The sequence below is a fragment of the Triticum aestivum genome, chromosome 2B (genome assembly GCF_018294505.1).
Source record: "Triticum aestivum cultivar Chinese Spring chromosome 2B, IWGSC CS RefSeq v2.1, whole genome shotgun sequence".
Lineage (NCBI taxonomy): Eukaryota > Viridiplantae > Streptophyta > Magnoliopsida > Poales > Poaceae > Triticum > Triticum aestivum.
Genome location: NC_057798.1, coordinates 145,685,846 through 145,710,860, shown reverse-complemented (window position 1 = coordinate 145,710,860; position 25,015 = coordinate 145,685,846). Strand labels below are relative to the sequence as shown.

Here is a 25,015-nt window from a genome sequence, read left to right as displayed (position 1 = left end):
TTGCTCCCGCCACTTCAACTTTTAAACACAAGCTGGTGCTAGCTGTCTCTCTCTTCCCTTGTCATGTGACCCCTCTCTCTGCGCATAGGCATATCACATTTCAAGTCGTTCCTCTCTCCTCTTGTCCCAATCATGCCCATTGCCCGATTTAGCTCAGTGTCGACCTGAACCCCACGCCATCCATTCGCGGATTCGCCCAATTGTTTCCGCGGCGGCGGCCAGCGGCAACGACAACGTGAGCGAAAACGAGGGCCGTACAATTTCTGGCATGGCCCGGGCCTACATTATTGCTCGAGCCCCCGGCAATGCAAAGGTTTGGGCGTTGCGCCATCGATCGCGCCCGCTGCCTGCGCCTGCGCCGGTTGATTGATTCGGGCGCGCGGTCCCGGCCATGGCGCAACTGCCGCCCAAGATCCCCACCATGGCGCCGGCCTGGCCGGAGTTCGGGGGCGGGCACCACCACAGCGCCCACGCCCGCCACCACCATCACCAGCGCAGCCCCTCCATGGGGGCCTTCCTCGCCGCGCCAATGCCGCCGCTCCCGCCCCCAGCGCCCGCCAGCGGGGACGCGGCGCAGCCGCAGCCTTCCTGGGTCGACGAGTTCCTCGACTTCTCGGCCGCCAAGCGCGGCGCGCACCGCCGCACGGTCAGCGACTCCACCGGCTTCCTCGACGACAGCAATGCCGCCGTCGGCGCGAACGAGTTCGACCGCCTCGACGACAGCCAGCTCATGTCCATTTTTTCCGACGAGTTGGCCCCACAGCGGCAGGCGCAGGCGGCGAGCGCGTCGTCGCTGTCTAATCACAACAGCATCAACGACGAGAAGCAGGACAAGGGCGACGCCGAGGAGGCGCAGAGCGAATGCAACGGCGACGGCGCGGCGCCTGGGCAGCCGTCCTCGGCCGCCACAGTCGATCCCAAGCGGGTCAAGAGGTGATTTTTTTTTCCTGTTACTCTTAGAATTACGGCAATGCACAGCTCCGAAAGGCCGAATTCCCAGATTTCTCAGCGTCCTCGTCGCCACAATCGCAGGATCCTGGCAAACCGGCAGTCGGCGCAGCGGTCACGCGTGCGCAAGCTGCAGTACATCTCGGAGCTCGAGCGCAGCATCACGTCGCTCCAGGTCCATCGAATCTCGAGCTTGATTTCCCTGCCTCCAAAGAAAAACACCGTGAATTTGACCTGGAAACCGTGCTCCCGAGCAGAAGGAGGTGTCGGCATTGTCCCCGCGCGTGGCATTCCTCGACCACCAACGCTCGCTGCTGACGCTGGGGAACAGCCACCTCAAGCAGCGCATCGCGGCGCTCGCGCGGGACAAGATCTTCAAAGATGGTGACCGGCATTGCCACCCCTCGCAATTTATTTCGAAATTTCTCACCGGCCACCGTCCGAATTCAATTCAATTCAAAACAATCCACCCCTTTGCTAACTAACTCCCTGTGCGTGAACGAATCTGTTGTGCGCGCTCAGCTCATCAGGAGGCACTGAAGAAGGAGATAGAGAGGCTGAGGCAAATCTACCAGCAGCAGAGCCTTAGGAATGTAGAACCCCCGGCACACGACGACGGTCGTCCCCTGGCCCGCAGCGACAACAACGGCTTGATCGCCGGCGAGGGGACCGCCGCACCCTCGTGATCAAGATCCGGCCCGTCGGCCTCAGGACAACCAAGTGTTGTCGTTGTTCTTCTTGCTGCCGTTGTTAGGATTTGGTGCACTGCATTGGCTTGGTTTGCATTCTTCGGGGTGTGATGATGTATGTAAGTCAGTTTGTTCTTTCCGGTGGGTGGTTGCCAATTTGTTCATTCTTGGTTCCTCTATCTGCTCCTGATTATTCTTCTCTACTTCCCCTGATTTGTAATTTTTTTCCCCGGCATTTTGGGCGAAGGTTGTAGCTAAGGATTTGTAACTCAGATTGGTTGAGGTTGAGTGGTTTCATTGCTTGGCGGGTTTTGTTCTATTTCTGTTCAATCAAATGCAATGTTTTCTCCGTCCACTGTTCATACATTACCAGTTTTTTTTCTTGCAGCCGTGACCAAACTTGTAGTAACATGTAAGGTCTGCTTTACATTGATAAGCAGATTTATTACGGTGTCACATGCAGGGCAGCTGCAACTGGAAGCAAACATGCAAGGGGCCATCTCATTCCTTGCTGTTCCATAATGATTGCGTACTCTAAAAAAATAGAGATATAAAAACGCAGTGACAACGAGAGGGGGAGGTTCGCGAATGGTTCTCTGTAGACTATTCATATCTGAGTTTCTCTTTTTTTGTTTCTCAATGTATGTCTCAAATTTTGATCTGAATTTTTTAGGGGTTATCTTAATATGCGTTGTGAACATGCATTATTTTTTTTAATTTTTTCGCAATGTTTAAATTTGAATTCCGGCCGCATGGCACACGGTGCCATGCAAACGTCACCTGATCTCTGTCCGAGGGGTAGTGCCTTCCTTTTGGTGCAAGGGATAGGCATGCATGTTCCTCTGGGTCACGCGCATGTGCGTGATGGCTGTACCCGTACGTATCCGCCGGTGCAAGTTACCCTGCCCCTGCCACTGCCAGGGTTGGGTCTGGCGTACATAGCCGGTATCCGGCCGTGTTGGCAAGGTCGGTTCTTGCTTATCGTCATCTAGCCAGCCCTATGATTATTGGATTGCGACTCATCCTTTTTTTTTCATTTGGCTTAGAGCAACTCCAACGGTCCAAACGGACACGCGCTTTGTCCGTTTTTCGTCCTTTTGGGTTGGCCAGGCGGATGTGTGCGTCCGCATTTTAAAATGGGTCGGGTTGACCGCCCAACGGAGAGGCTGACCTAAATGTGCTGCGTGCAAAAAAAAATAGCTCGCACGAAATAAACATAAAATAAACATAATTAAACATAAGTGGCCGGTTAAACGCCGGCCAAAGCCCACTTAAACCTAATTAAACAGTAATTAAAATATTAAAAAAAAGTCTGCGCCCGCGTCCTGCTCCGGCGTCGCGGCGAAGTGGACGGGAGGCACGCTCACCCACTCGCGATACTGACCCGTCCACGAGTAGGCCTCCTCCGGCCAAGTGGGTGGAGGCGGGTAGCGCTTCCGCGTCGGCTCCGGCTCCGGCTTGGGCTGGATGGGCGGCGACGGTGGCGGTGGTGGCACGAACATCGGGGTGTGGACGGAGTCCTCCACCGCCGACAGGGCAAGGGCTTGCTCCAGCCCATCCCAGTGCGCGTCCTCCTCGAGGCGGCTAGCCTCCAGCGCCTGCTGCAGGGCCTCCTCGAGGGCGGCCTGGTACTCCACCTCCGCCTCCATGTCCTCCGGCTGTACCTGCGGGGGCGGCGGTGGGAACTGCGGCGGGACGACGTCGACACCCGAACGCCATTGCTCCTCGTGTTCGATGGCGGACCAAGCCTCCCAGTTGGGAGAGTCGGGGCGTACTCAGGCAGCCGACGCTGCTCCGGTGTGAGCTGCGCGCGGCGCCGGCGCACCTCGTCCTCGTGCGCCCACTGGCTCTGCGAAACCGCCGTCACCGGGATCCGCTGCGGATCCAGGTGCCAATGGTGCGGCAGCATGACGTCGCGGTATGGCAGCGGCTGCATGTACTCCTAGTGCCACCGCGCTTGGTGCACCTGGATGTGCAGGACGGCGCCGGAGGAGGAGGAGGGGGGAGCACAGGAGGACGAGGCACCGGGGATGCCCTTGCCCTTGCTGCTGCCGAAGAGGCCCATGGCGCGCTAGGGTTTGCTGTCGCCGGCGAGGAAGCAAAGGGTGTGGTGGGAGGAGGCCAGATGTGGACGGGAGAAGTGGATGAGGCCGGCCCCCGCCGCACGCGTGCTTAAAAAGGACACTTCCACTGGCTGACTAGTGGGCCTGCTGTCGATGGTCGTCATAAATAAGACGACCGGTGGCGGTTGGGTGGCTTACAGGTGGGGACGCAGCGGACGCCGAGGAGACGCACGGCGCATCTGCTTCGCGTCCGCGCCGACGCATTCCAGGTGTAATTTTGGGCTGGAAATGGGTAGGCGCGAACGCCAAGCGGACGCGATTTGCGTTTGGGTCGGCGCGTTGGGCCTTCACTTTTGTCCGCGCCGACCCAAATAGACGCAGGAGGACGCAATGGGTCACCCCATTGGAGTTGCTCTTATGGCTAGCATTTCTACTAGGACTTAGGACTTAGGCCAACTCCTATTATAGACCCCAAATCATCCGATTTCGTCCGTTTCAGGCAAAACTCGGCCCAATGGGGGCATTAGCTGCACGAAGAGCAGGTCGAGCCGTTAGCACACGAGGGATTTTTATCCAGGTTCGGGCCGCAAAGATGCGTAATACCCTAGTCCTGCTTGTCTGGTTATATGTGTGTTCTTGAGCTTTTGAACTAGTTACGGTGCATGCTTTGTCCAAAAGTCTGAATCCTCTCTCTGTATGCCTTGGGCCTCCTTTTATACGCAAAGGGTTGCCACAGTGGCACACAGGAGGTGGCAAGCTACAGTTGTACGAGCTTATCGCTCGACAACGTAGGACAAACACATTTAATGCGTCGCCTACGTGTCCTCTTGCTTTATTGGGGACGGCGACAGAAGCCATTCCGTCTTTCGCCGCTCCTCCTCGCTTCGACACATGTCCGGGTCGACGAGGCATGCAGTGCCACGCTGGCCAACTAGCTGCTGTGTTGGCACAATGGTAAAGTCTCCACGAAGATTTGCATGCCGCCACGCAGGTGCCTGCTTAGTTGGCATGCCTATCGTCGCAATGGAGTGGTGGTGAGGTGGCGAAACCTTGCCGAGCGCAGGTCTGGCCGCGGCCCAGTGATCGTCCCCGGCAAGGCTTGCTAGGGGCCTTGGAGTTGTCTCCGGCAAGGGTCTTGCCGGGGGTCTTTGTCTTCTGGTCCCACGTGGATCTGTGGGCTGTTAATCTTAATCTTTATGAGGATCTGCATGCTATCAAGCATGTGCTCTCCAGATCTTGGTCTTAACGTTATTGATGGTGTCAGAGCTCTCAGCCCCAAGGGTGATGGGCTCGCTGGTGCTGTGCAGGACGCCTCGACAAGGCCCTTGCCGGGGGTGGTCCAGCTCGCCCTCTACTCCTTGCGCTTCGGGTGTATGTCTTGGTAGTCTTCGGGTTTTGCCTTCCTCTGCCTCACCAGGCCCTGCCGCAGGTGTGGCTGCGACTGCCCGTGCGCTAGTAAGGGGTACAAAAGTACCCATACTTTTGTACACCGACAGGAGCCCCCGGTGAGGGAGTCCTGGATTAGGGGGTATCCAGAGAGCCGGACTATATACTTTGGCCGGACGGATGGACCATGAAGATACAAGACTCAAAACTTCGTCCCGTGTCCGGATGGGACTCTCCTTTGCGTGGAGGACAAGCTTGGCGATCCGGATATTAGATCTCCTTCTTTGTAACCGACTCTGTGTAAACCCTAGCCCCTCCGGTGTCTATATAAACCGGAGGGTTTGGTCCATAGAGGGACGATCATAATCATCATAGGCTAGCTTCTAGGGTTTAGCCTCTATGATCTCGTGGTAGATCAACTCTTGTAATACTCATATCATCAAGATCAATCAAGCAGGAAGTAGGGTTTTACCTCCATCGAGAGGGCCCGAACCTGGGTAAAACATCGTGTCCCTTGCCTCCTGTTACCATTAGCCTTAGACGCACAGATCGGGACCCCCTACCCGAGATCCGCTGGTTTTGACACCGACATTGGTGCTTTCATTGAGAGTTCCTCTATGTTGTCGCTGCGAGGCTCGATGGCTCCTTCAATCATCAACAACAACACGGTCTAGGGTGAGACTTTTCTCCCCGGACAGATCTTCATGTTCGGCGGCTTCGCACTGCGGGCCAATTCGCTCGGCCATCTGGAGCAGATCGACAGCTATGCCCCTGGCCATCAGGTCAGGTTCGGAAACTTGAACTACACGGCCGATATCCGCGGAAACTTGATCTTCGACGGATTCGAGCCTACGCCAGGAGCGCCGAATAGTCACGACGAGCACGACTTAGACCTGCTGTCGGACAATACTCAGGATATCGCACCTGCAGGAGCTCTGGACCTAAATCCGGGGCAGATTGCATCGTCCAGAGACGGGCGGATGGACCCCGCCCCGGGGGCATGATACGTCTCCAACGTATCTATAATTTATGAAGCATTCATGCTATATTACTATGTGTTTTGAATGATTATGGGCTTTATTATACACTATTATATTACTATTGGGACTAACCTATTAACCGGAGGCCCAGCTCATATTGTTGTTTTATTGCCTGTTTCAGTATTTCGAAGAAAAGGAATACCAAACGGAGTCCAAACGGAATGAAACCTTCGGCAACGTGATTTTTTGGAAGATTATCATCCAGGAGGCTTGGAGATCAAGTCAGAAGATCCTCGAGGTGCCCAGGAGATAGGGGGGCGCCCCCCCTACAAGGCGTGTCCCCCTGTCTCGTGGGCCCCTCGAGCACTTCCCGACCGACTTCTTTCGCCTATATAATCCTACGTACCCTAAAACCATCGAATATCAAGATAGATCGGGAGTTCCGCCGCCGCAAGCCTCTGTAGCCACCAAAAACCTCTCGGGAGCCCGTTCCGGCACCCTGCTGGAGGGGGAATCCATCACCGATGGCCATCTTCATCATCCCAGCGCTCTCCATGACGAGGAGGGAGTAGTTCACCCTCGGGGCTGAGGGTATGTACCAGTAGCTATGTGTTTGATCTCTCTCTCTCGTGTTCTCTCTCGTGTTCTCTCTCGTGTTCCCTCTATGGCACGATCTTGATGTATCCCGAGCTTTGCTATTGTAGTTGGATCTTATGATGTTTCTCCCCCTCTACTCTCTTGTGATGAATTGAGTTTCCCCTTGGAAGTTATCTTATCGGATTGAGTCTTTTATGAGAACACTTGATGTATGTCTTGTCGTGTTTATCTGTCGTGACAATGGGATATCACGTGCCTCTTGATGTATGTTTTGGTGACCAACTTGCGGGTTCCGCTCATGAACCTATGCATAGGGGTTGGCACACGTTCTTGACTCTCCGGTAGAAACTTTGGGGCACTCTTTGAAGTACTTTGTGTTGGTTGGATGAATCTGAGATTATGTGATGCATATCGTATAATCATGCCCATGGATACTTGAAGTGACAATGGAGTATCTAGGTGACATTAGGGTTTTGGTTGATTTGTGTCTTAAGGTGTTATTCTAGTACGAACTCTTTTATAGATCGATCCAAAAGAATAACTTTGAGGTGGTTTCGTACCCTACCATAATCTCTACGTTTGTTCTCCGCTATTAGTGGCTTTGGAGTGACTCTTTGTTGCATGTTGAGGGCTTGTTATATGATCTATCAATGTTATTATTGTTGAGAGAACTTGCACTAGTGAAAGTATGAACCCTAGGCCTTGTTTCCTAGCATTGCAATACCGTTTACTCTCACTTTTACCTTTAGTTACCTTGCTGTTTTTATTATTTCAGATTACAAAAACCTATATCTACTATCCATATTGCACTTGTATCACCATCTCTTCGCCGAACTAGTGCACCTATACAATTTACCATTGTATTGGGTGTGTTGGGGACACAAGAGACTCTTTGTTATTTGGTTGCAGGGTTGCTTGAGAGAGACCATCTTCATCCTACGCCTCCCACGGATTGATAAACCTTAGGTCATGCACTTGAGGGAAATTTGCTACTGTCCTACAAACATGTGCACTTGCAGGCCCAACAACGTCTACAAGAAGAAGTTTGTGTAGTAGACATCAAGCTCTTTTCTGGCGCCGTTGCCGGGGAGGTTAGCGCTTGAAGGTATATTTTAGATCTTGCAATCGAATCTTTTTGTTTCTTGTTTTATCACTAGTTTAGTTTATAAAAGAAAACTACAAAAAAATGGAGTTAAGTTTGTCTCATACGCTTCGTCTTTTTAATATCTTTCGTGAGTATGATGGAAAGGAAAATTGTGCTCAAGGGCTAGAAGAAGAATGCATTAAAATGCTTGGTACTAAATCTTTGAATGATGAGCATGATTGCAATGTTATTAGTATGAATTCCTTGAATATCCATGATGCTAATGATATGCAAAGCCACAAGCTTGGGGAAGCTATGTTTGATGAATATGATATTTTTTGTCCTCCAAGTTTTGATGATAATATTTATTATGATGAAAGCATGCCTCCTATTTATGATGATTATATTGATGAAAGTGGATTTGGAAGAGTGTCAACTTTATTTAGTGATGATTCCACTATTTCGGAAGAGGTTCCAATTGATTATGAGAACAAAGTTGCTATCTATGATGATTATTGTGATGACTTGTATGCTATTAAGAATAATGATAACCATGAAACTTGTCATCATGATTTTATTTTTCAATTGGATTATGCCTCACATGATAATTATTTTGTTGAGTTTACTCCCACTATTTCGAATGAGAAGAATTTTGCTTATGTGGAGAGTAGTAAATTTTCTATGCTTGTAGATCATGAAAAGAATGCTTTAGGTGCTGGTTATATTGTTGAATTCATTCATGATGCTACTGAAAATTATTATAAGGGGGGAATATATGCTTGTAGGAATTGCAATAATGTCAAGTTTCCTCTCTATGTGTTGAAAATCTTGAAGCTATGCTTGTTTTACCTTCCGATGCTAGTTGATTATTGTTCTCATAAGTTGTTTGCTCACAAAATCCCTATGCATAGGAAGTGGGTTAGGCTTAAATGTGCTAGTCATATGCTTCATGATGCTCCCGTTATGTTTCAATTCTTATCTTTTATGTGAGCATCATTGCCATCATCGTGCCTAGCTAGAAAGGCATTAAAGAAAAGCGCTTGTTGGGAGACAACCCAACATTTATCCTTACTGTTTTTGTGTGTTCACATGATTATGCTACTTTAGTAATCATGTTTTATAGCTTTTGTTTCAATAAAGTGCCAAGTAAGACCTTTAGGATAGCTTACGGTGATAGTTGTGTTGATCCTGCTGAAAATCAGAAACTTTTGCACCCAGTAAATTAGTTTGGTTAACTCACAAAAACGTGGTTCTGATCTGATTCTTTTTGCTCTGGATTGGTACACTAATTTCTTAGGAATTCCTAATTTGGTAGGATTTTTGGAGTTCCAGAAGTATATGTTTGATACAGATTACTACAGACTGTTCTATTTTTGACAGATTCTGTTTTCTATGTGTTGTTTGCTTATTTTGATGAATCTATGAGTAGTATCGGAGGGTATGAATAATAGATAAGTTGGAATACAGTACATATTACACCAATATGAATTTAGAATGAGTTCATTACAGTACCTAAGTGGTGGTTTTATTTTCTTATACTAACGGAGCTTACGAGTTTTCTGTTGAGTTTTGTGTTGTGGAGTTTTCAAGTTTTGGGTAAAGATTCGATGGACTATGGAATAAGGAGTGGCAAGAGCCTAAGCTTGGGGATGCCCAAGGAACCCCAAGGTAATATTCAAGAATTGCCAAAATCCTAAGCTTGGGGATGCCCCGGATGGCATCCCCTCTTTCGTCTTCGTTCATCGGTAACTTTACTTGGAGCTATATTTTTATTCACCACACGATATGTGTTTTGCTTGGAGCGTAATTTTCTTTTGTTAGTATTTTCTGTTGTTTAGATTAATGTTTTGCATCTTTAGTTTCAATAAAGAAGTCAAGGATAGCCTTTGCCATGCTTATTTTGCTAGTATACATGTTGCTGTTTGAAAACAGAAAGTTTACCGCTGTTGCAAAACTTCCCTAGAAAAGTCAGAGAACGATATAATGTTGAAACCTTTTGCATAATGAGGTATGATAAATTCAATACAGTGGGAATTTTATTTCATAACTTTTGGAGTTAGGGAAATATGATGAATCTTGCATTCTTTCCAGACTATACTGTTTTGACAGATTGCTGTTATGTTTGCACTGTTTGCATATGTTTGCTTGTTTAATGATTATATTTGATGATAGGAGTATTAAATATGCAGAGGCATTTAGTATTCAATGTTGAATAATAATTTTAGTGATTTGTTACAGTAGAAAATGATAAGGTTTTGCATTGGTTTATACTAACCTACCTCACGAGTTCTTGTTGAGTTTGGTGTGGATGAAGCTTTTGAGAAATAGAGAAGCCATGATATGAGAGGAATTAAGGAGACACAAAAGTTCAAGATTGGGGATGCCCAAGGCACCCCAAGATATTATTTCAAGAAGCCTCAAGCATCTAAGCTTGGGGATGCCCCGGCAGGCATCCCATCTTTCTTCTTCAACAACTATCGGTTAGTATCGGTTGAGCCTAAGTTTTTGCTTCTTCACATGAGTTGTGCTATCCTTGCATTGTCACTTTTATTTTGTTTCGTTTGCTGTTCGAATAAGATACCAAGATCTGAAATTCTTAAATGGGAGAGAGTCTTCATATAGCTACATAATTATTTAGCTACTCATTGATCTTCGCTTATATATTTTTGGAGTAGTTTGTCATTTACTCGTGTGCTTCACTTATATCCTATGAGTAAATTGTTGAATGAGTTGATTGTCATGAATCTGAAATTATATATGCCTCATTTGCTTATCCCATGGGGAGTAATGACTTCACGTCTAAGAAGTAGAGGTTGTAAATTTATTGGAGGTTAGCAAGCATTGTATTGGTCATTTGAACAATTTCATGAAAGAATATTGAAGGAAGAAAGATTTCATATATAAATATACTATTATAGACATCTTTTATAGTTAGGAGCACTCATTAAGTATGACATGCTAAGAGTTAATGTTGGACAAGGAAGACAACGTAATGGTTTATGTTTTCCGACATCTCAGTTAAAGTATATTGTCATGGATCATTCAAACATGTTGAGCTTGCCTTCCCCCCTCATGCTAGCCAAAATTCCTTGCACCAAGTAGAGATACTACTTGTGCTTCCAAATATCCTTAAACCCAGTTTTGCCATGAGAGTCCACCATACCTACCTATGGATTGAGTAAGATCCTTCAAGTAAGTTGTCATCAGTGCAAGCAATAAAAATTGCTCTCTAAATATGCATGACATATTAGTGCGGAGAAAATAAGCTTTGTACGAACTTGTTATGGAAGCAATAAAAGCGATGAACTGCATAATAAAGGTCCATATACAAGGGGCAATATAAAGTGACGTTCTTTCGCATTAAGATTTTGTGTATCCAACCCTAAAAGTGCATGACAACCTCTGCTTCCCTCTGCGAAGGGCCTATCTTTTACTTTACGTCTTTTACTTTATGCTAGAGTCATGGTGATCTTCACCTTTCCCTTTTTCATTTTATCCTTTGGCAAGCACTTTGTGTTGGGGTGATCCTGATATATATATATCCAATTGGATGTAAGTTAGCATGAACTTTTATTGTTGACATCACCCAAAGGTGAATACGTTTGGAGGCAACATTATAAGCCCCAATCTTTCTCTGTGTCTGATTAAAACTTCATAACCATTAGTATTGCGTGAGTGTTAGAAATTGTCGAAGACTATATGATAGTTGAGTATGTGGAGTTTGATATTCCTGAAAATAAGATGGATTGCAATTGTTTGAATGACTGAGAATGAAGTTTGCTAGTTTTCAAGAAAGTTTATGGTCTATGCTTTGACATGTGAATTGCTTGTTACTTTATCGTGAGAAGTTTTATGAGATGAACTACTGCTATGACATATTATCATGCTAGAAAAGGTGATTGAAATTATCATTGACCAAACTTGTGCACCTTCTAGCATTCACACTTCATAAATTCTTTCTTTATCATTTACCTACTCGAGGACGAGTAGGAATTGAGCTTGGGGATGCTTGATACGTCTCCAACTTATCTATAATTTATGAAGCATTCATGCTATATTACTATGTGTTTTGAATGATTATGGGCTTTATTATACACTATTATATTACTATTGGGACTAACCTATTAACCGGAGGCCCAGCTCATATTGTTGTTTTATTGCCTGTTTCAGTATTTCGAAGAAAAGGAATACCAAACAGAGTCCAAACGGAATGAAACCTTCGGCAATGTGATTTTTTGGAAGATTATCATCCAGGAGGCTTGGAGATCAAGTCAGAAGATCCTCGAGGTGCCCAGGAGATAGGGGGGCGCCCCCCCTACAAGGCGTGTCCCCCTGTCTCGTGGGCCCCTCGAGCACTTCCCGACCGACTTCTTTTGCCTATATAATCCTACATACCCTAAAACCATCGAATATCAAGATAGATCGGGAGTTCCGCCGCCGCAAGCCTCTGTAGCCACCAAAAACCTCTCGGGAGCCCGTTCCGGCACCCTGCTGGAGGGGGAATCCATCACCGATGGCCATCTTCATCATCCCAGCGCTCTCCATGACGAGGAGGGAGTAGTTCACCCTCGGGGCTGAGGGTATGTACCAGTAGCTATGTGTTTGATCTCTCTCTCTCGTGTTCTCTCTCGTGTTCCCTCTATGGCACGATCTTGATGTATCCCGAGCTTTGCTATTGTAGTTGGATCTTATGATGTTTCTCCCCCTCTACTCTCTTGTGATGAATTGAGTTTCCCCTTGGAAGTTATCTTATCGGATTGAGTCTTTTATGAGAACACTTGATGTATGTCTTGTCGTGTTTGTCTGTCGTGACAATGGGATATCACGTGCCTCTTGATGTATGTTTTGGTGACCAACTTGCGGGTTCTGCTCATGAACCTATGCATAGGGGTTGGCACACGTTCTTGACTCTCCGGTAGAAACTTTGGGGCACTCTTTGAAGTACTTTGTGTTGGTTGGATGAATCTGAGATTCTGTGATGCATATCGTATAATCATGCCCATGGATACTTGAAGTGACAATGGAGTATCTAGGTGACATTAGGGTTTTGGTTGATTTGTGTCTTAAGGTGTTATTCTAGTATGAACTCTTTTATAAATCGATCCGAAAGAATAACTTTGAGGTGGTTTCGTACCCTACCATAATCTCTACGTTTGTTCTCCGCTATTAGTGGCTTTGGAGTGACTCTTTGTTGCATGTTGAGGGCTTGTTATATGATCTATCAATGTTATTATTGTTGAGAGAACTTGCACTAGTGAAAGTATGAACCCTAGGCCTTGTTTCCTATCATTGCAATACCGTTTACGCTCACTTTTACCTTTAGTTACCTTGCTGTTTTTATTATTTCAGATTACAAAAACCTATATCTACTATCCATATTGCACTTGTATCACCATCTCTTCACCGAACTAGTGCACCTATACAATTTACCATTGTATTGGGTGTGTTGGGGACACAAGAGACTCTTTGTTATTTGGTTGCAGGGTTTCTTGAGAGAGACCATCTTCATCCTACACCTCCCACGGATTGATAAACCTTAGGTCATCGACTTGAGGGAAATTTGCTACTGTCCTACAAACCTGTGCACTTGCAGGCCCAACAACGTCTACAAGAAGAAGGTTGTGTAGTAGACATCAAGGCCGCACACTCATCGGCGGTAAGGCCGAACACGGACTCCACCACCAAGGAAGCCTGTGTCACCGGACCCCCGGACTCGTGTCCGGCTGTAGGTTCCAGACCGCGCGCCCCCGAGCCCGCCGAATCTGGTTGGGCTCCGGTAATGGAGTTCACCGCTGCGGACATCTTCCAGTACTCGCCCTTTGGCGACATGCTGAACTCATTAAAGTCTCTCTCTTTGTTAGGAGACTCTTGGCCGAACTATGTCCGGCTCGAGTGGGAAGCAGGCGACGAGGGAATTCATTGCCCACCCACCACCCACTTCATTACCACTGTCGATGATTTGACCGACATGCTTGACTTCGACTCTGAAGACATCGACGGTGTGGACGACGATGTAGGAGAAGAACAGGAACCACCGCCCACGGGGCGCTGGACAGCCACCTCCTCGTATGATACATATATGGTGGACACTCCGAAAGAAACCAATGGCGACGAGGAAATGGAGGATAACCCCTCAAGGAAGAAAGCAAAGCATGGGCGTCATCGGCGCCGCTCCAAGCCCCGCCACAGCAATACCGACACAGGAGACGAAAATAATACGGATGGTGCCGAAGATGTATACAACCCCGATCAGCCTGCCTTCGAGCAGGCCAAACAGGAAGACGGGCAGGTCAGCCCAGACGAACAGGCGACGGACGGATGCCCGGAGGAGAACAACTACATGCCCCCCCCCCTCCGAAGACGAGATTAGCCTCGGCGACGGTGAATTCGGCGTGCCTGAGGACCCCGTAGAGCAGGAGCGCTTCAAGCGCCGGCTTATGGCCACTGCGAGGAGCCTCAAAAAGAAGCAGCAGCAGCTCCAAGCTGATCAAGATCTGCTCACAGACAGATGGACCGAAGTCCTGGCAGCCGAGGAATATGGACTCGAGCGCCACATCAAAGGTTACCCAAAGCACAAGTTGCTACCTCAACTCGAGGAGGAGCCTATCTACCAGCACAGGAAGAGGCCGATCGGCCACCTCTTGGCCGGGATAAAACGGCTTATCAGCCCGAATACCAGCCCGCACCCCCATGCCAATACACTAAGGCCCGAGGCAATAGGCAGGACCTGCGAGACATACTGGAGAACAAGGCAGGACAACCAAGATCGATCTACGAATCGCGGGGGCGCACCCCAACATGTGACGATGATCGTTGTCAGGGATATACCCCGCGGTGTAAACCGGCCGGAAGTTTAACCCGGCCGGACTGGACGACTCACTGGTAACCCGCCCGGAGCTTGGCGGTTCACGGGATACCCGCCCGGTCTTGGCGGTTCATTAGTAACCCGGTGGGCGGGTTAGATGGATGACGAGGCCCAAGGCCCAGAAGGCCGGTTCACGTTTAATGGTGGGCCGGTTTATGAGGAAAGCATAAGGACTATTCTCCTACAAAGGAAGCAAGACTAGGACTCCACTTGTAATAGAGTAATCCTAATCCAACTAGGACTAGTCAAGTAAACCGCCCCTTCAACATATATAAGGAGGGGCAGGGCTCCCCAAAGATGGACGAGTTAGAAGCTACAAGCAAGAAGCCATGATCTCTAGGGCTAGACACAAAGAGGAGAGCCGGTTTACGGCGACTCCCTCGTGATGATAATGAGATCTAGCCTCAAACAGCATGTAGGGTTGTTACCGGATGATGTTTCCCGGGGCCCGAAGCTGTCTAAATCCCTGTCTTGTGTTGCGTCTCTCGATTCCGCTCAACCCCTCTCAAGCTACCACATAGATGCGTTGGCCTCGCGACTAAGTCCTGACACTAAGAACATCTGCCGTGACAAATCCACGACAGTTGGCGCCCACCGTGGGGCCCGCGCACGGTGGTGTTGAGTTCTTGGAGGGATTTTTTCTCAGGGATCGAGAAGTTCGTAATTTTCTAGTGAAGAAGAGCAGGTCAAGATCTACATCAACTCCAAGTTCATTGATCAAGATTAAAAATGTCTGAATCGGCCTTCACGATCAAGAAGTTTAGAGATCAAAGGAAACTAGGGTTCCGCGCGTGTTGCCGCACGCGGTTTGTCGGTCCACCGGTAAGGTTGATTTCCATCAAAATAGCAAGTACGATCCGGCGAGACCGAGACCGACTCCATTATTCAATTGCCGTTTACTGCAGAGAGCCGGTGCGCGTGAAATTTGTCCACAGCAGTCGACGTGGGCGGATTCGCTTCAAATCCCGAGGCTACTACTTTGCTGCTGTTACCACGCACCACATCCAGACATCAAATCAGAATCAGTACTAAAGTACTAGTGGCCGGTTTAGTATTCACGTGGAGTCCACGCCAGCTCGTCCCTCCGCTTTGACATGCAGCTTCTGAGCTGCCCGCAGCACCGATCCGGCGTGGACTCGTTCCAAACCGCCGCGCATACGCATACATCCAGCGCCAGGAGAACGCCCGTGATCGATCCCATGGCCGCGCCTCCCTGTCGCCGCTGCTGCGGAACTTCCAGCCTCCTCCGTCGTGCTGCCGCCTCGCCATGGACCGGCGCCCGCCGGACCCCTGTGCTCCGCCCTCGCCGGAGAAGTGACCAGGCCAGAGCCCCGTCGGCCTCATCGTCGTCAACCCGCCACGGCCTCACGCTGTCGGGCAAGGGCGACCCGCCGTCATGGTCTGCAGCCCACCGAGTTACCTCCATCATCGCAGCTGTCTCTGCGACTCGCCGCCGGGACGCCTCCGCGGTCTCGGCCTCCTTGGTCGTCGACCCACCGCCGGCTCGCTAGAAAAGAAAAGCAGCGCTGCCAGTAATGACAACCCGGCGGCCCGGTCGTTTTACCCTGTAAGATTTCAAGAGCTCGAGCTTGTTACGGATGGTGTAATCAGCCAAACATTGGAGATTTTTTGTACAAAGGATCATTATGGAAGAGATACCGAATTAAAGATCAGATGAAGCAAAAATGGGACGACCGTGCTACCAGCTACCGAAAATTGTTACGTACAGCAAAGGACCTGCTACGTCCATCCGAGTCAGAAGAGATAAAGTGCTACTAGCGGATCATCATAGCAATTTTCAAAAAAAAATGCTGCTGAGTTCAAAGGCAGACTACAAACGCTATGTGTATAGTACTATCAGCACTGCTTCTTACGTTAGGATCCAGAAATCATCATCAACCATGGGGCTGAGTATCAGGTGCTATTTACCCTATTTATTTTTAAGTATATCTTAATTCATCCAAGCAAAACTATTTTGCCCTGCTATATTTTATAGACAGGAGGATATTCATTATAATGTGGCATTATACCGTGGAGATGGAGGCGCGCCAACATCATTCGGTACCAGTGGTTGTCGTTACTCAACGGATTCCTGCACCAGTTTATAACGCCGTGGCCGTCTCTCACGACCGCGCCGGTTTACAACGCTGTGGCCGTCTGCCGCGGCGGACTCACCCGTGATTGATTTCTGCTTCACCATGGTGATCATCAACTCCGCGGTGGATAACTACTAGCCTGGCGCATCAGGTGATATCCATCTAAAATATATTCTATTGGTACATATTATTTTTTGTCAAAAGAGCAGTTTATCTTTGTCTTGGTCTGCAATATTGTTGATGCAGGACAATTGTTCACTACATCAAAACGACGTGGTTAGCTCGCCCGTCCGCGCCGGTTTACAATACCGCGGCTGGTTCATCTGTTTGAGCCACCTCTGATGCTGAGGTCATCTTTTCCGTCTGCCTCTCGCGGCCTGATCTACATCAACACACCGGGCCGCACCTGTCTGCATGAGGTGTTTATTGAGTATGAACAAGTCACAGCTTGGGTAGCCCGGTTTTCTTTCAACAAAATGGAGGCAAATTATCATATACTATCAACCATTGTCTGCACTGGGTGGTTCAATGGGCAGGCGCACAAGTCGCCGCCATTACAGTTTGGTTAACTTCAAATCACCAGTTGGAAAGAACCATTGGCCAAGTTGCTGACACGGCTCATACGAGATCATTTATAACCCACCGCAGTCACCTCAACCTTCTGTGGATTCACATCGTGCTATTAACACCAATGATATACAAGTTATGCCGGTTTATATCACGGTCAAATATGGAGAGTTTCAAGCCAACTCCTCGAGTCACCTTGAGACTTGGGGGCTACGATGACATGACTCAGCAAATCTTGCCAGTTTTAGCAAATTTAAGAACCCCAGGACGATGGAGGGAAAGATAACCCGGTCCCGGAGGCTACTGTTATTTGAAGGCCGTCAAAAAATTTCCGGCTTAGAAAGTATATGACAATTACAAAATCCCGGCTCAATGAAGAAGTTTCGGGTCATCAGAAAGGATTCCGGTTTAAAATCCGGTTCAAGGGAAGTCAGTCTCACTGAAGCTCTCAAATATCCGGTTTACAATCCGGCTCAAGGGAAGCCAGTCTCACTGTAGCTCTCAAATCCGGTTTAAAAATTTCTGGTTCAAAAAGGAATTAACTTCTCGCAAGTTCGAGTTTAAAGGCCGTCAGAAAATTTCCGGCTGAAAATGAAGATTCCGGTTTAAAATCCGGTTCAAGGGAAAGATGTCTCCCACAAAGCTTTGAAGCTCTCCATATCCGGTTCAAGATCCCGGTTTAAGAAGAATTTATCTCTTGCAAAAAAGTTAAAAATTACCGAAGAGGACCTGCTGCCATGATGCGCGGTTCAAACATGGATATCCTGCCTTATTGGCCTAACATATTGATCACATGGGGGCTTCTGCTTCATAAAGCGGGGTCTCTGTTCTTTTTTACATCATGCGTGGTTACACGGAGGTTCTGCCTTAAAGCGGCCTCCGGTTTACCCCTTGAAATTTGCTTTTTGTATCACTTGGGGCCTTGGTCGTGTCCGAACCAACGCGACACCTTTTGATAGGCGAAAGCCACCAGATCACTTGGGGACATGGTCAAGTCTGAACCAGTCACGCCTCTTGATCGGCCTAAGGCCGCAAAATCACTTGGGGGCTTGGTCGAACCCGAACCATTGCCACGCCTTTTGATTGGCATATATGCCACGGTTTCATTTGGGGACCTGGCTGACTTGAACCATTGTCACTCCTATTGGGGGCTTGGTCCTGTCCGACCACGGTAACACCATCTGATTAGCTCAGTATAGCATGTTTTTTGCAAATGGTTTTATTATTGCCTTTGCTTGAAATTTTCTTTAATAAATATTTCTTCTTTGTTGCATTCTTAAACCGACAAAATTCGCAGACCGGTTCGACTGTCAATTTACGGAACACGGTCAATTCTTAATCCGGAGATTATTTGCCCGGTTTGATTTTTTTGATTTTATGTTACCATCTTATCATGGAGTAAACCGGTGTCCATTAACCCGGCTTGGCTTTCAATTACAAGCTGTCAGTACATGATCAAATCATAATCCGGAGACTATCAGCCCGGTCTGGTTTCGACTATAAGTCGCCAGTATATATTTGGATTGCGCCATTGGAATCATGCGCTCATAAATCATTGGATTATATTATTCAAATCTTCAAATAGCCAACATGGCTGGATTTTTATTATGGTTATCAATAACCAGTATTATGATTAAGGTTTTCAAAGTCGCTTTAGTGCAATGGCTATCATATTATCAATGGATATGGTTTTTATTCTACAATTGAAGGAATAGTGCCGAGTTGCTGCAGGCTTACAACCCGGCACTTGGGGGCTACATTATTTAAGTTGAGATTACATCAAATATGCAAGTCTCATGTCGCTGCAAGCATGCACCATGACACTTGGGGGCTAATGCAAAGTCATTCTTTGTTCATCTTATTAAAGACCCGACTCATCACATTATAATGAGCCGGCCCTTGGGGGCTACCAATTCCTCCTGTTAAACAATTCAAGGAACAAAGCTTTTATTCATTATATTGAAGGGTCCACTGCTCAGTTGGTAAAGCACAAGGCTCTTAACCTTGTGGACGTGAATTCAAGCCCCATGATGGGGGTTACATCATATGATGTTATTTTCATTTAAGTATATATCAAAGTCCCAGCCCAATATTATATTACTGAGCCGGCCCTTGGGGGCTACACCATTGCTGTTCAAAGATTACATGATTATATTTACAAAGTCCCTGCTCATTATTGCATAATGACCCGGCCCTTCGGGGCTACACTGGTTGAAGTTTTTATGAGCATCAGGAAATTACAAGTCCCAGGTTACTGCAAGCATGACAACCCGGCACTTGGGGGCTACATATGGGGAATACTCAATTCTGACTAGTGATTGAGATGAACAACCTGGATTTCTTCAAGATTGTGATATTTATATTGAAGCAAGTCTTAAGCTATTGCTATGCTACCTTCTTAAGACTTGAGGGCTACAAGTGATAGTCTTATAAGAGGTATATTTTCAAGCTGGAGGTCAATTACAAGTATGAACCGGTACTATCAATATTTATAAACCGGCAAGTTTTACATTCTTAAACCGGCTGAAGATCAGATGAGGATTTCAAGGACCATTATTTTTGTTAAGCATTGGGAGCTGAATCAAAGGAGTTATTCTTCACAATATATTTTCTATGAGAAACTAATGTCAGCAAGTTGATTATGAAGCTGGCCTATTAAACCGGATTTTCTAGAAGAAGGAAGTGACAAGGACTTAAGGATGATCAGGATCAGTTTAACATGGATAAATTCAAATTAAACTGGGGGCTAATGTCAGGGATATACCCCGTGGTGTAAACCGGCTGGAAGTTTAACCCGGCCGGACTGGACGACTCACTGGTAACCCGCCCGGAGCTTGGCGGTTCACGGGATACCCGCCCGGTCTTGGCGGTTCATTAGTAACCCGGTGGGCGGGTTAGATGGATGACGAGGCCCAAGGCCCAGAAGGCTGGTTCACGTTTAATGGTGGGCCGGTTTATGAGGAAAGCATAAGGACTATTCTCCTACAAAGGAAGCAAGACTAGGACTCCACTTGTAATAGAGTAATCCTAATCCAACTAGGACTAGTCATGTAAACCGCCCCTTCAACATATATAAGGAGGGGCAGGGCTCCCCAAAGAGGGACGAGTTAGAAGCTACAAGCAAGAAGCAATGATCTCTAGGGCTAGACACAAAGATGAGAGTCGGTTTACGGCGACTCCCTCGTGATGATAATGAGATCTAGCCTCAAACAACATGTAGGGTTGTTACCGGATGATGTTTCCCGGGGCCCGAAGCTGTCTAAATCCCTGTCTTGTGTTGCGTCTCTCGATTCCGCTCAACCCCTCTCAAGCTACCACATAGATGCGTTGGCCTCGCGACTAAGTCCTGACACTAAGGACATCTACCGTGACAAATCCACGACAATCATCATGCCGGCTACACTATCAACAAGTCTGGCCAGGCCAAACATAGCCAACCAGACTTATTCGAACTGCGTAGCCACATAGCCCGGCATAGAGGCGCCGCACACCCCCTCTGCTTCACTGACGAAGTGATGGATCATGAATTTCTAGAAGGGTTTAAACCCGTAAACATCGAATCATACGATGGCACAACAGACCCCGCAGTATGGATCGAAGATTTCCTTCTCCACATTCACATGGCCCGCGGTGACGATCTACATGCCATCAAGTATCTTCCCCTTAAGCTCAAAGGACCGGCCCGACATTGGCTAAATAGCCTACCAACAAATTCCATCGACAGTTGGGAAAACCTGGAGGACGCGTTCCTCGACAGCTTCCAGGGCAGGTACATGCGACCACCGAATGTTGATGAATTGAGTCACATTACCCAACAACCAGGAGAGTCAGCCAGAAAATTTTGGACTCGGTTCCTAACCAAAAAGAACCAAATTGTCGACTGTCCGGACGCCGAAGCCTTGGCGGCCTTTAAGCATAATATCCGCGACGAGTGGCTCGCCCGACACCTCGGCCAGGAAAAGCCGAAGTCCACGGCGGCCCTCACGACACTCATGACCCACTTTTGCACGGGCGAGGACAGCTGGTTGGCTCGCAGTAGCACCACGCCAATAAACTCTGGCACTTCAGATATCCGCGACAATAACGGCAAGCCGGGGCACAACAGACATAAGCGCCGGAACAATGGCGACAACACTGAAGACACGGTAGTCAATGCCGGATTCAGTGGCTCAAAATCCGGTCAGCGGAAAAAGCCATTCAAAAGAAACAATCAGGGATCGTCCAGTCCAGACCGCATACTTGATCGCTCGTGTCAAATTCACGGCACCCCTGATAAGCTAGCAAACCACACTAACAGAGATTGCCGGGTGTTCAAACAAGCCGGCAAAATAAATGTTGAAAACAAGGACAAGGGGCTGCACAGCGACGATGATGAGGAGCCCCGACGTCCGAACATGGGGGGACAGAAGAAATTTCCTCCCCAGGTGAAAACGGTCAATATGATCTATGCCACCCACATTCCCAAACGGGAATGAAAACGAGCACTTGTTGGGGAATGTAGTCATTTCAAAAAAATTCCTACGCACACGCAAGATCATGGTGATGCATAGCAACGAGAGGGGAGAATGTTGTCCATGTACCCTCGTAGACCGAAAGTGGAAGCGTTAGAACAACGCGGTTGATGTAGTCGTACGTCTTCACGGCCCGATCGATCAAGCATCGAAACTACGGCACCTCCGAGTTCTAGCACACGTTCAGCTCGATGACGATCCCCGGACTCCGATCCAGCAGAATGTCGGGGAAGAGTTCCGTCAGCACAACGGCATGGTGACAATCTTGATGTTCTACCGTCGCAGGGCTTCGCCTAAGCACCGCTACAATATTATCGAGGACTATGGTGGAGGGGGGCACCGCACACGGCTAAGAGATCAAGAGATCAATTGTTGTATCTAGAGGTGCCCCCTGCCCCCGTATATAAAGGAGCCAAGGGGGGAGGGGGCGGCCAGCCTAGGAGGGGGCGCGCCATGGGGAGTCCTACTCCCATCGGGAGTAGGACTCCCCTCTTCCTTGTTGGACTAGGAGAGGGGAAGGAAAGGGAGAGGGGGAGAAGGAAAGAGGGGGGAGGCCCCCCTTGCCCTAAACCAATTCGGTTTGGGCCTTGGTAGGGGGTGCCCCACACCCCCTTGCTGCCCTCTATTTCCACTAAGGCCCATATAGGCCCATTAAGCTCCCGGGGGGGGGGGTCGGGTAACCTCCCGGTACTCCGATAAAATCCCGATTTCACTCGGAACACTTCGGATATCCAAATATAGGCTTCCAATATATCAATCTTCATGTCTCGACCATTTAGAGACTCCTTGTCATGTCCGTAATCTCATTCGGGACTCCGAACAAACTTTAGTACATCAAAACTCATAAACTCATAATATGACTGTCATCGAAACCTTAAGCGTGCGGACCCTACGGGTTCGAGAACTATGTAGACATGACCTAGAACTGTTTCCGGTCAATAACCAATAGCGGAACCTGGATGCTCATATTGGCTCCTACATATTCTACGAAGATCTTTATCGGTCAAACCACATAAGAACATACTTTGTTCCCTTTGTCATCGGTATGTTACTTGCCCAAGATTCGATCGTTGGTATCCAATACCTAGTTCAATCTCGTTACCGGCAAGTCTCTTTACTCGTTATGTAATGCACCATTCCATAACTAACTCATTATCTACATTGCTTGCAAGGCTTATAGTGATGTGCATTACCGAGACGGCCCAGAGATACCTCTCCGACAATCGGAGTGACAAAACCTAATCTCGAAATACGCCAACTCAACATGTACCTTTAGAGACACCTATAGAGCTCCTTTATAATCACCCAGTTACGTTGTGACGTTTGGTAGCACACAAAGTGTTCCTCCGATAAACGGGAGTTGCATAATCTCATAGTTATAGGAACTTTGTATAAGTCATGAAGAAAGTAATAGCAACATACTAAACGATCAAGTGCTAAGCTAACGGAATGGGTCAAGTCAATCACATCATTCTCCTAATGATGTGATCCCGTTAATCAAATGACAACACATGTCTATGGTTAGGAAACATAACCATATTTGATTAATGAGCTAGTCAAGTAAAGGCATACTAGTGACATTAAGTTTGTCTATGTATTCACACATGTATCATGTTTCCGGTTAATACAATTATAGCATGAATAATAAATATTTATCATGATATGAGGAAATAAATAATAACTTTATTATTGCCTCTAGGGCATATTTCTTTCAGTCTCCCACTTGCACTAGAGTCAATAATCTAGATTACACAGTAATGATTCTAACACCCATGGAGTCTTGGTGCTGATCATGTTTTGCTCGTGGAAGAGGCTTAGTCAACGGGTCTGCAACATTCAGATCCGTATGTATCTTGCAAATCTCTATGTCTCCCACCTGGACTTGGTCCCGGATGGAATTGAAGCATCTCTTGATGTGCTTGGTCCTCTTGTGAAATCTGGATTCCTTTGCCAAGACAATTGCACCAGTATTGTCACAGAAGATCTTCATTGGTCCCGATGCACTAGGTATGACACCTAGATCGGAAATGAACTCCTTCATCCAGACTCCTTCATTTGCTGCTTCCGAAGCAGCTATGTACTCCGCTTCGCATGTAGATCCCGCCACGACGCTTTGTTTAGAACTGCACCAACTGACAGCTCCACCGTTCAATATAAACACGTATCCGGTTTGCGATTTAGAATCGTCCGGATCAGTGTCAAAGCTTGCATCGACGTAACCATTTACGACTAGCTCTTTGTCACCTCCATAAACGAGAAACATATCCTTAGTCCTTTTCAGGTATTTCAGGATATTCTTGACCGCTGTCCAGTGATCCACTCCTGGATTACTTTGGTACCTCCCTGCTAAACTTATTGCTAAGCATACACCAGGTCTGGTACACAGCATTGCATACAAGATAGAGCCTATGGTTGAAGCATAGGGAACATCTTTCATTTTCTCTCTATCTTCTACTGTGGTCGTGCATTGGGTCTGACTCAACTTCACACCTTGTAATACATGCAAGAACCCTTTCTTTGCCTAATCCATTTTGAACTTTTTCAAAACTTTATCAAGGTATGTGCTTTGTGAAAGTCCAATTAAGCGTCTTGATCTATCTCTATAGATCTTGATCCCAATATGTAAGCAGCTTCACCGAGGTCTTTCATCGAAAAACTTTTATTCAAGTATCCCTTTATGCTATCCAGAAATTCTATATCATTTCCGATTAACAATATGTCATCTACATATAATATCAGAAATTCTACAGAGCTCCCACTCACTTTCTTGTAAATGTAGGCTTCTCCAAAAGTCTGTATTAAACCATATACTTTGATCACACTATCAAAGTGCTTATTCCAACTCCGAGATGCTTGCACCAGTCCATAAATGGATCGCTGGAGCTTGCACACTTTGTTAGCACCTTTTGGATCGACAAAACCTTCCGGCTCCATCATATACAACTCTTCTTCCAGAAATCCATTCAGGAATGCAGTTTTGACATCCATTTGACTAATTTCATAATCATAAAATGCGGCAATTGCTAACATGATTCAGACAGACTTAAGCATCGCTACGAGTGAGAAAGTCTCATCGTAGTCAACCCCTTGAACTTATCAAAAACCTTTCGCAACAAGTCGATCTTTGTAGACAGTTACATTACCATCAGCATTAGTCTTCTTCTTGAAGATCCATTTATTCTCGATGGCTTGCCGATCATCGGGCAAGTCAACCAAAGTACATACTTTG

At 47.4% G+C, this 25,015-nt stretch overlaps 1 protein-coding gene across 1 annotated transcript; it reads left to right on the top strand.

The window, feature by feature from the left end:
• The first annotated feature begins 326 nt into the window (after window positions 1–326).
• On the top strand, window positions 327–1,864 carry LOC123040860 (basic leucine zipper 2-like). Its single transcript, XM_044463600.1, has 3 exons — window positions 327–933; window positions 1,033–1,123; window positions 1,206–1,864. Exons 1-3 carry the CDS (start codon window positions 392–394, stop codon window positions 1,431–1,433), a joined length of 861 nt encoding a protein of 286 aa, XP_044319535.1. The 5' UTR covers window positions 327–391; the 3' UTR covers window positions 1,434–1,864.
• The last annotated feature ends 23,151 nt before the right edge of the window (window positions 1,865–25,015 follow it).

Excerpts from the sequence above, each read along its gene's own strand:
- LOC123040860 (XM_044463600.1), top strand. The coding sequence starts at position 392 with ATGGCGCAACTGCCGCCCAAGATCCCCACCATGGCGCCGGCCTGGCCG. Across the intron at positions 934-1,032 it reads GATCCCAAGCGGGTCAAGAG|GATCCTGGCAAACCGGCAGT; the intron begins GTGATTTTTTTT and ends CCACAATCGCAG. Across the intron at positions 1,124-1,205 it reads GCAGCATCACGTCGCTCCAG|AAGGAGGTGTCGGCATTGTC; the intron begins GTCCATCGAATC and ends GCTCCCGAGCAG.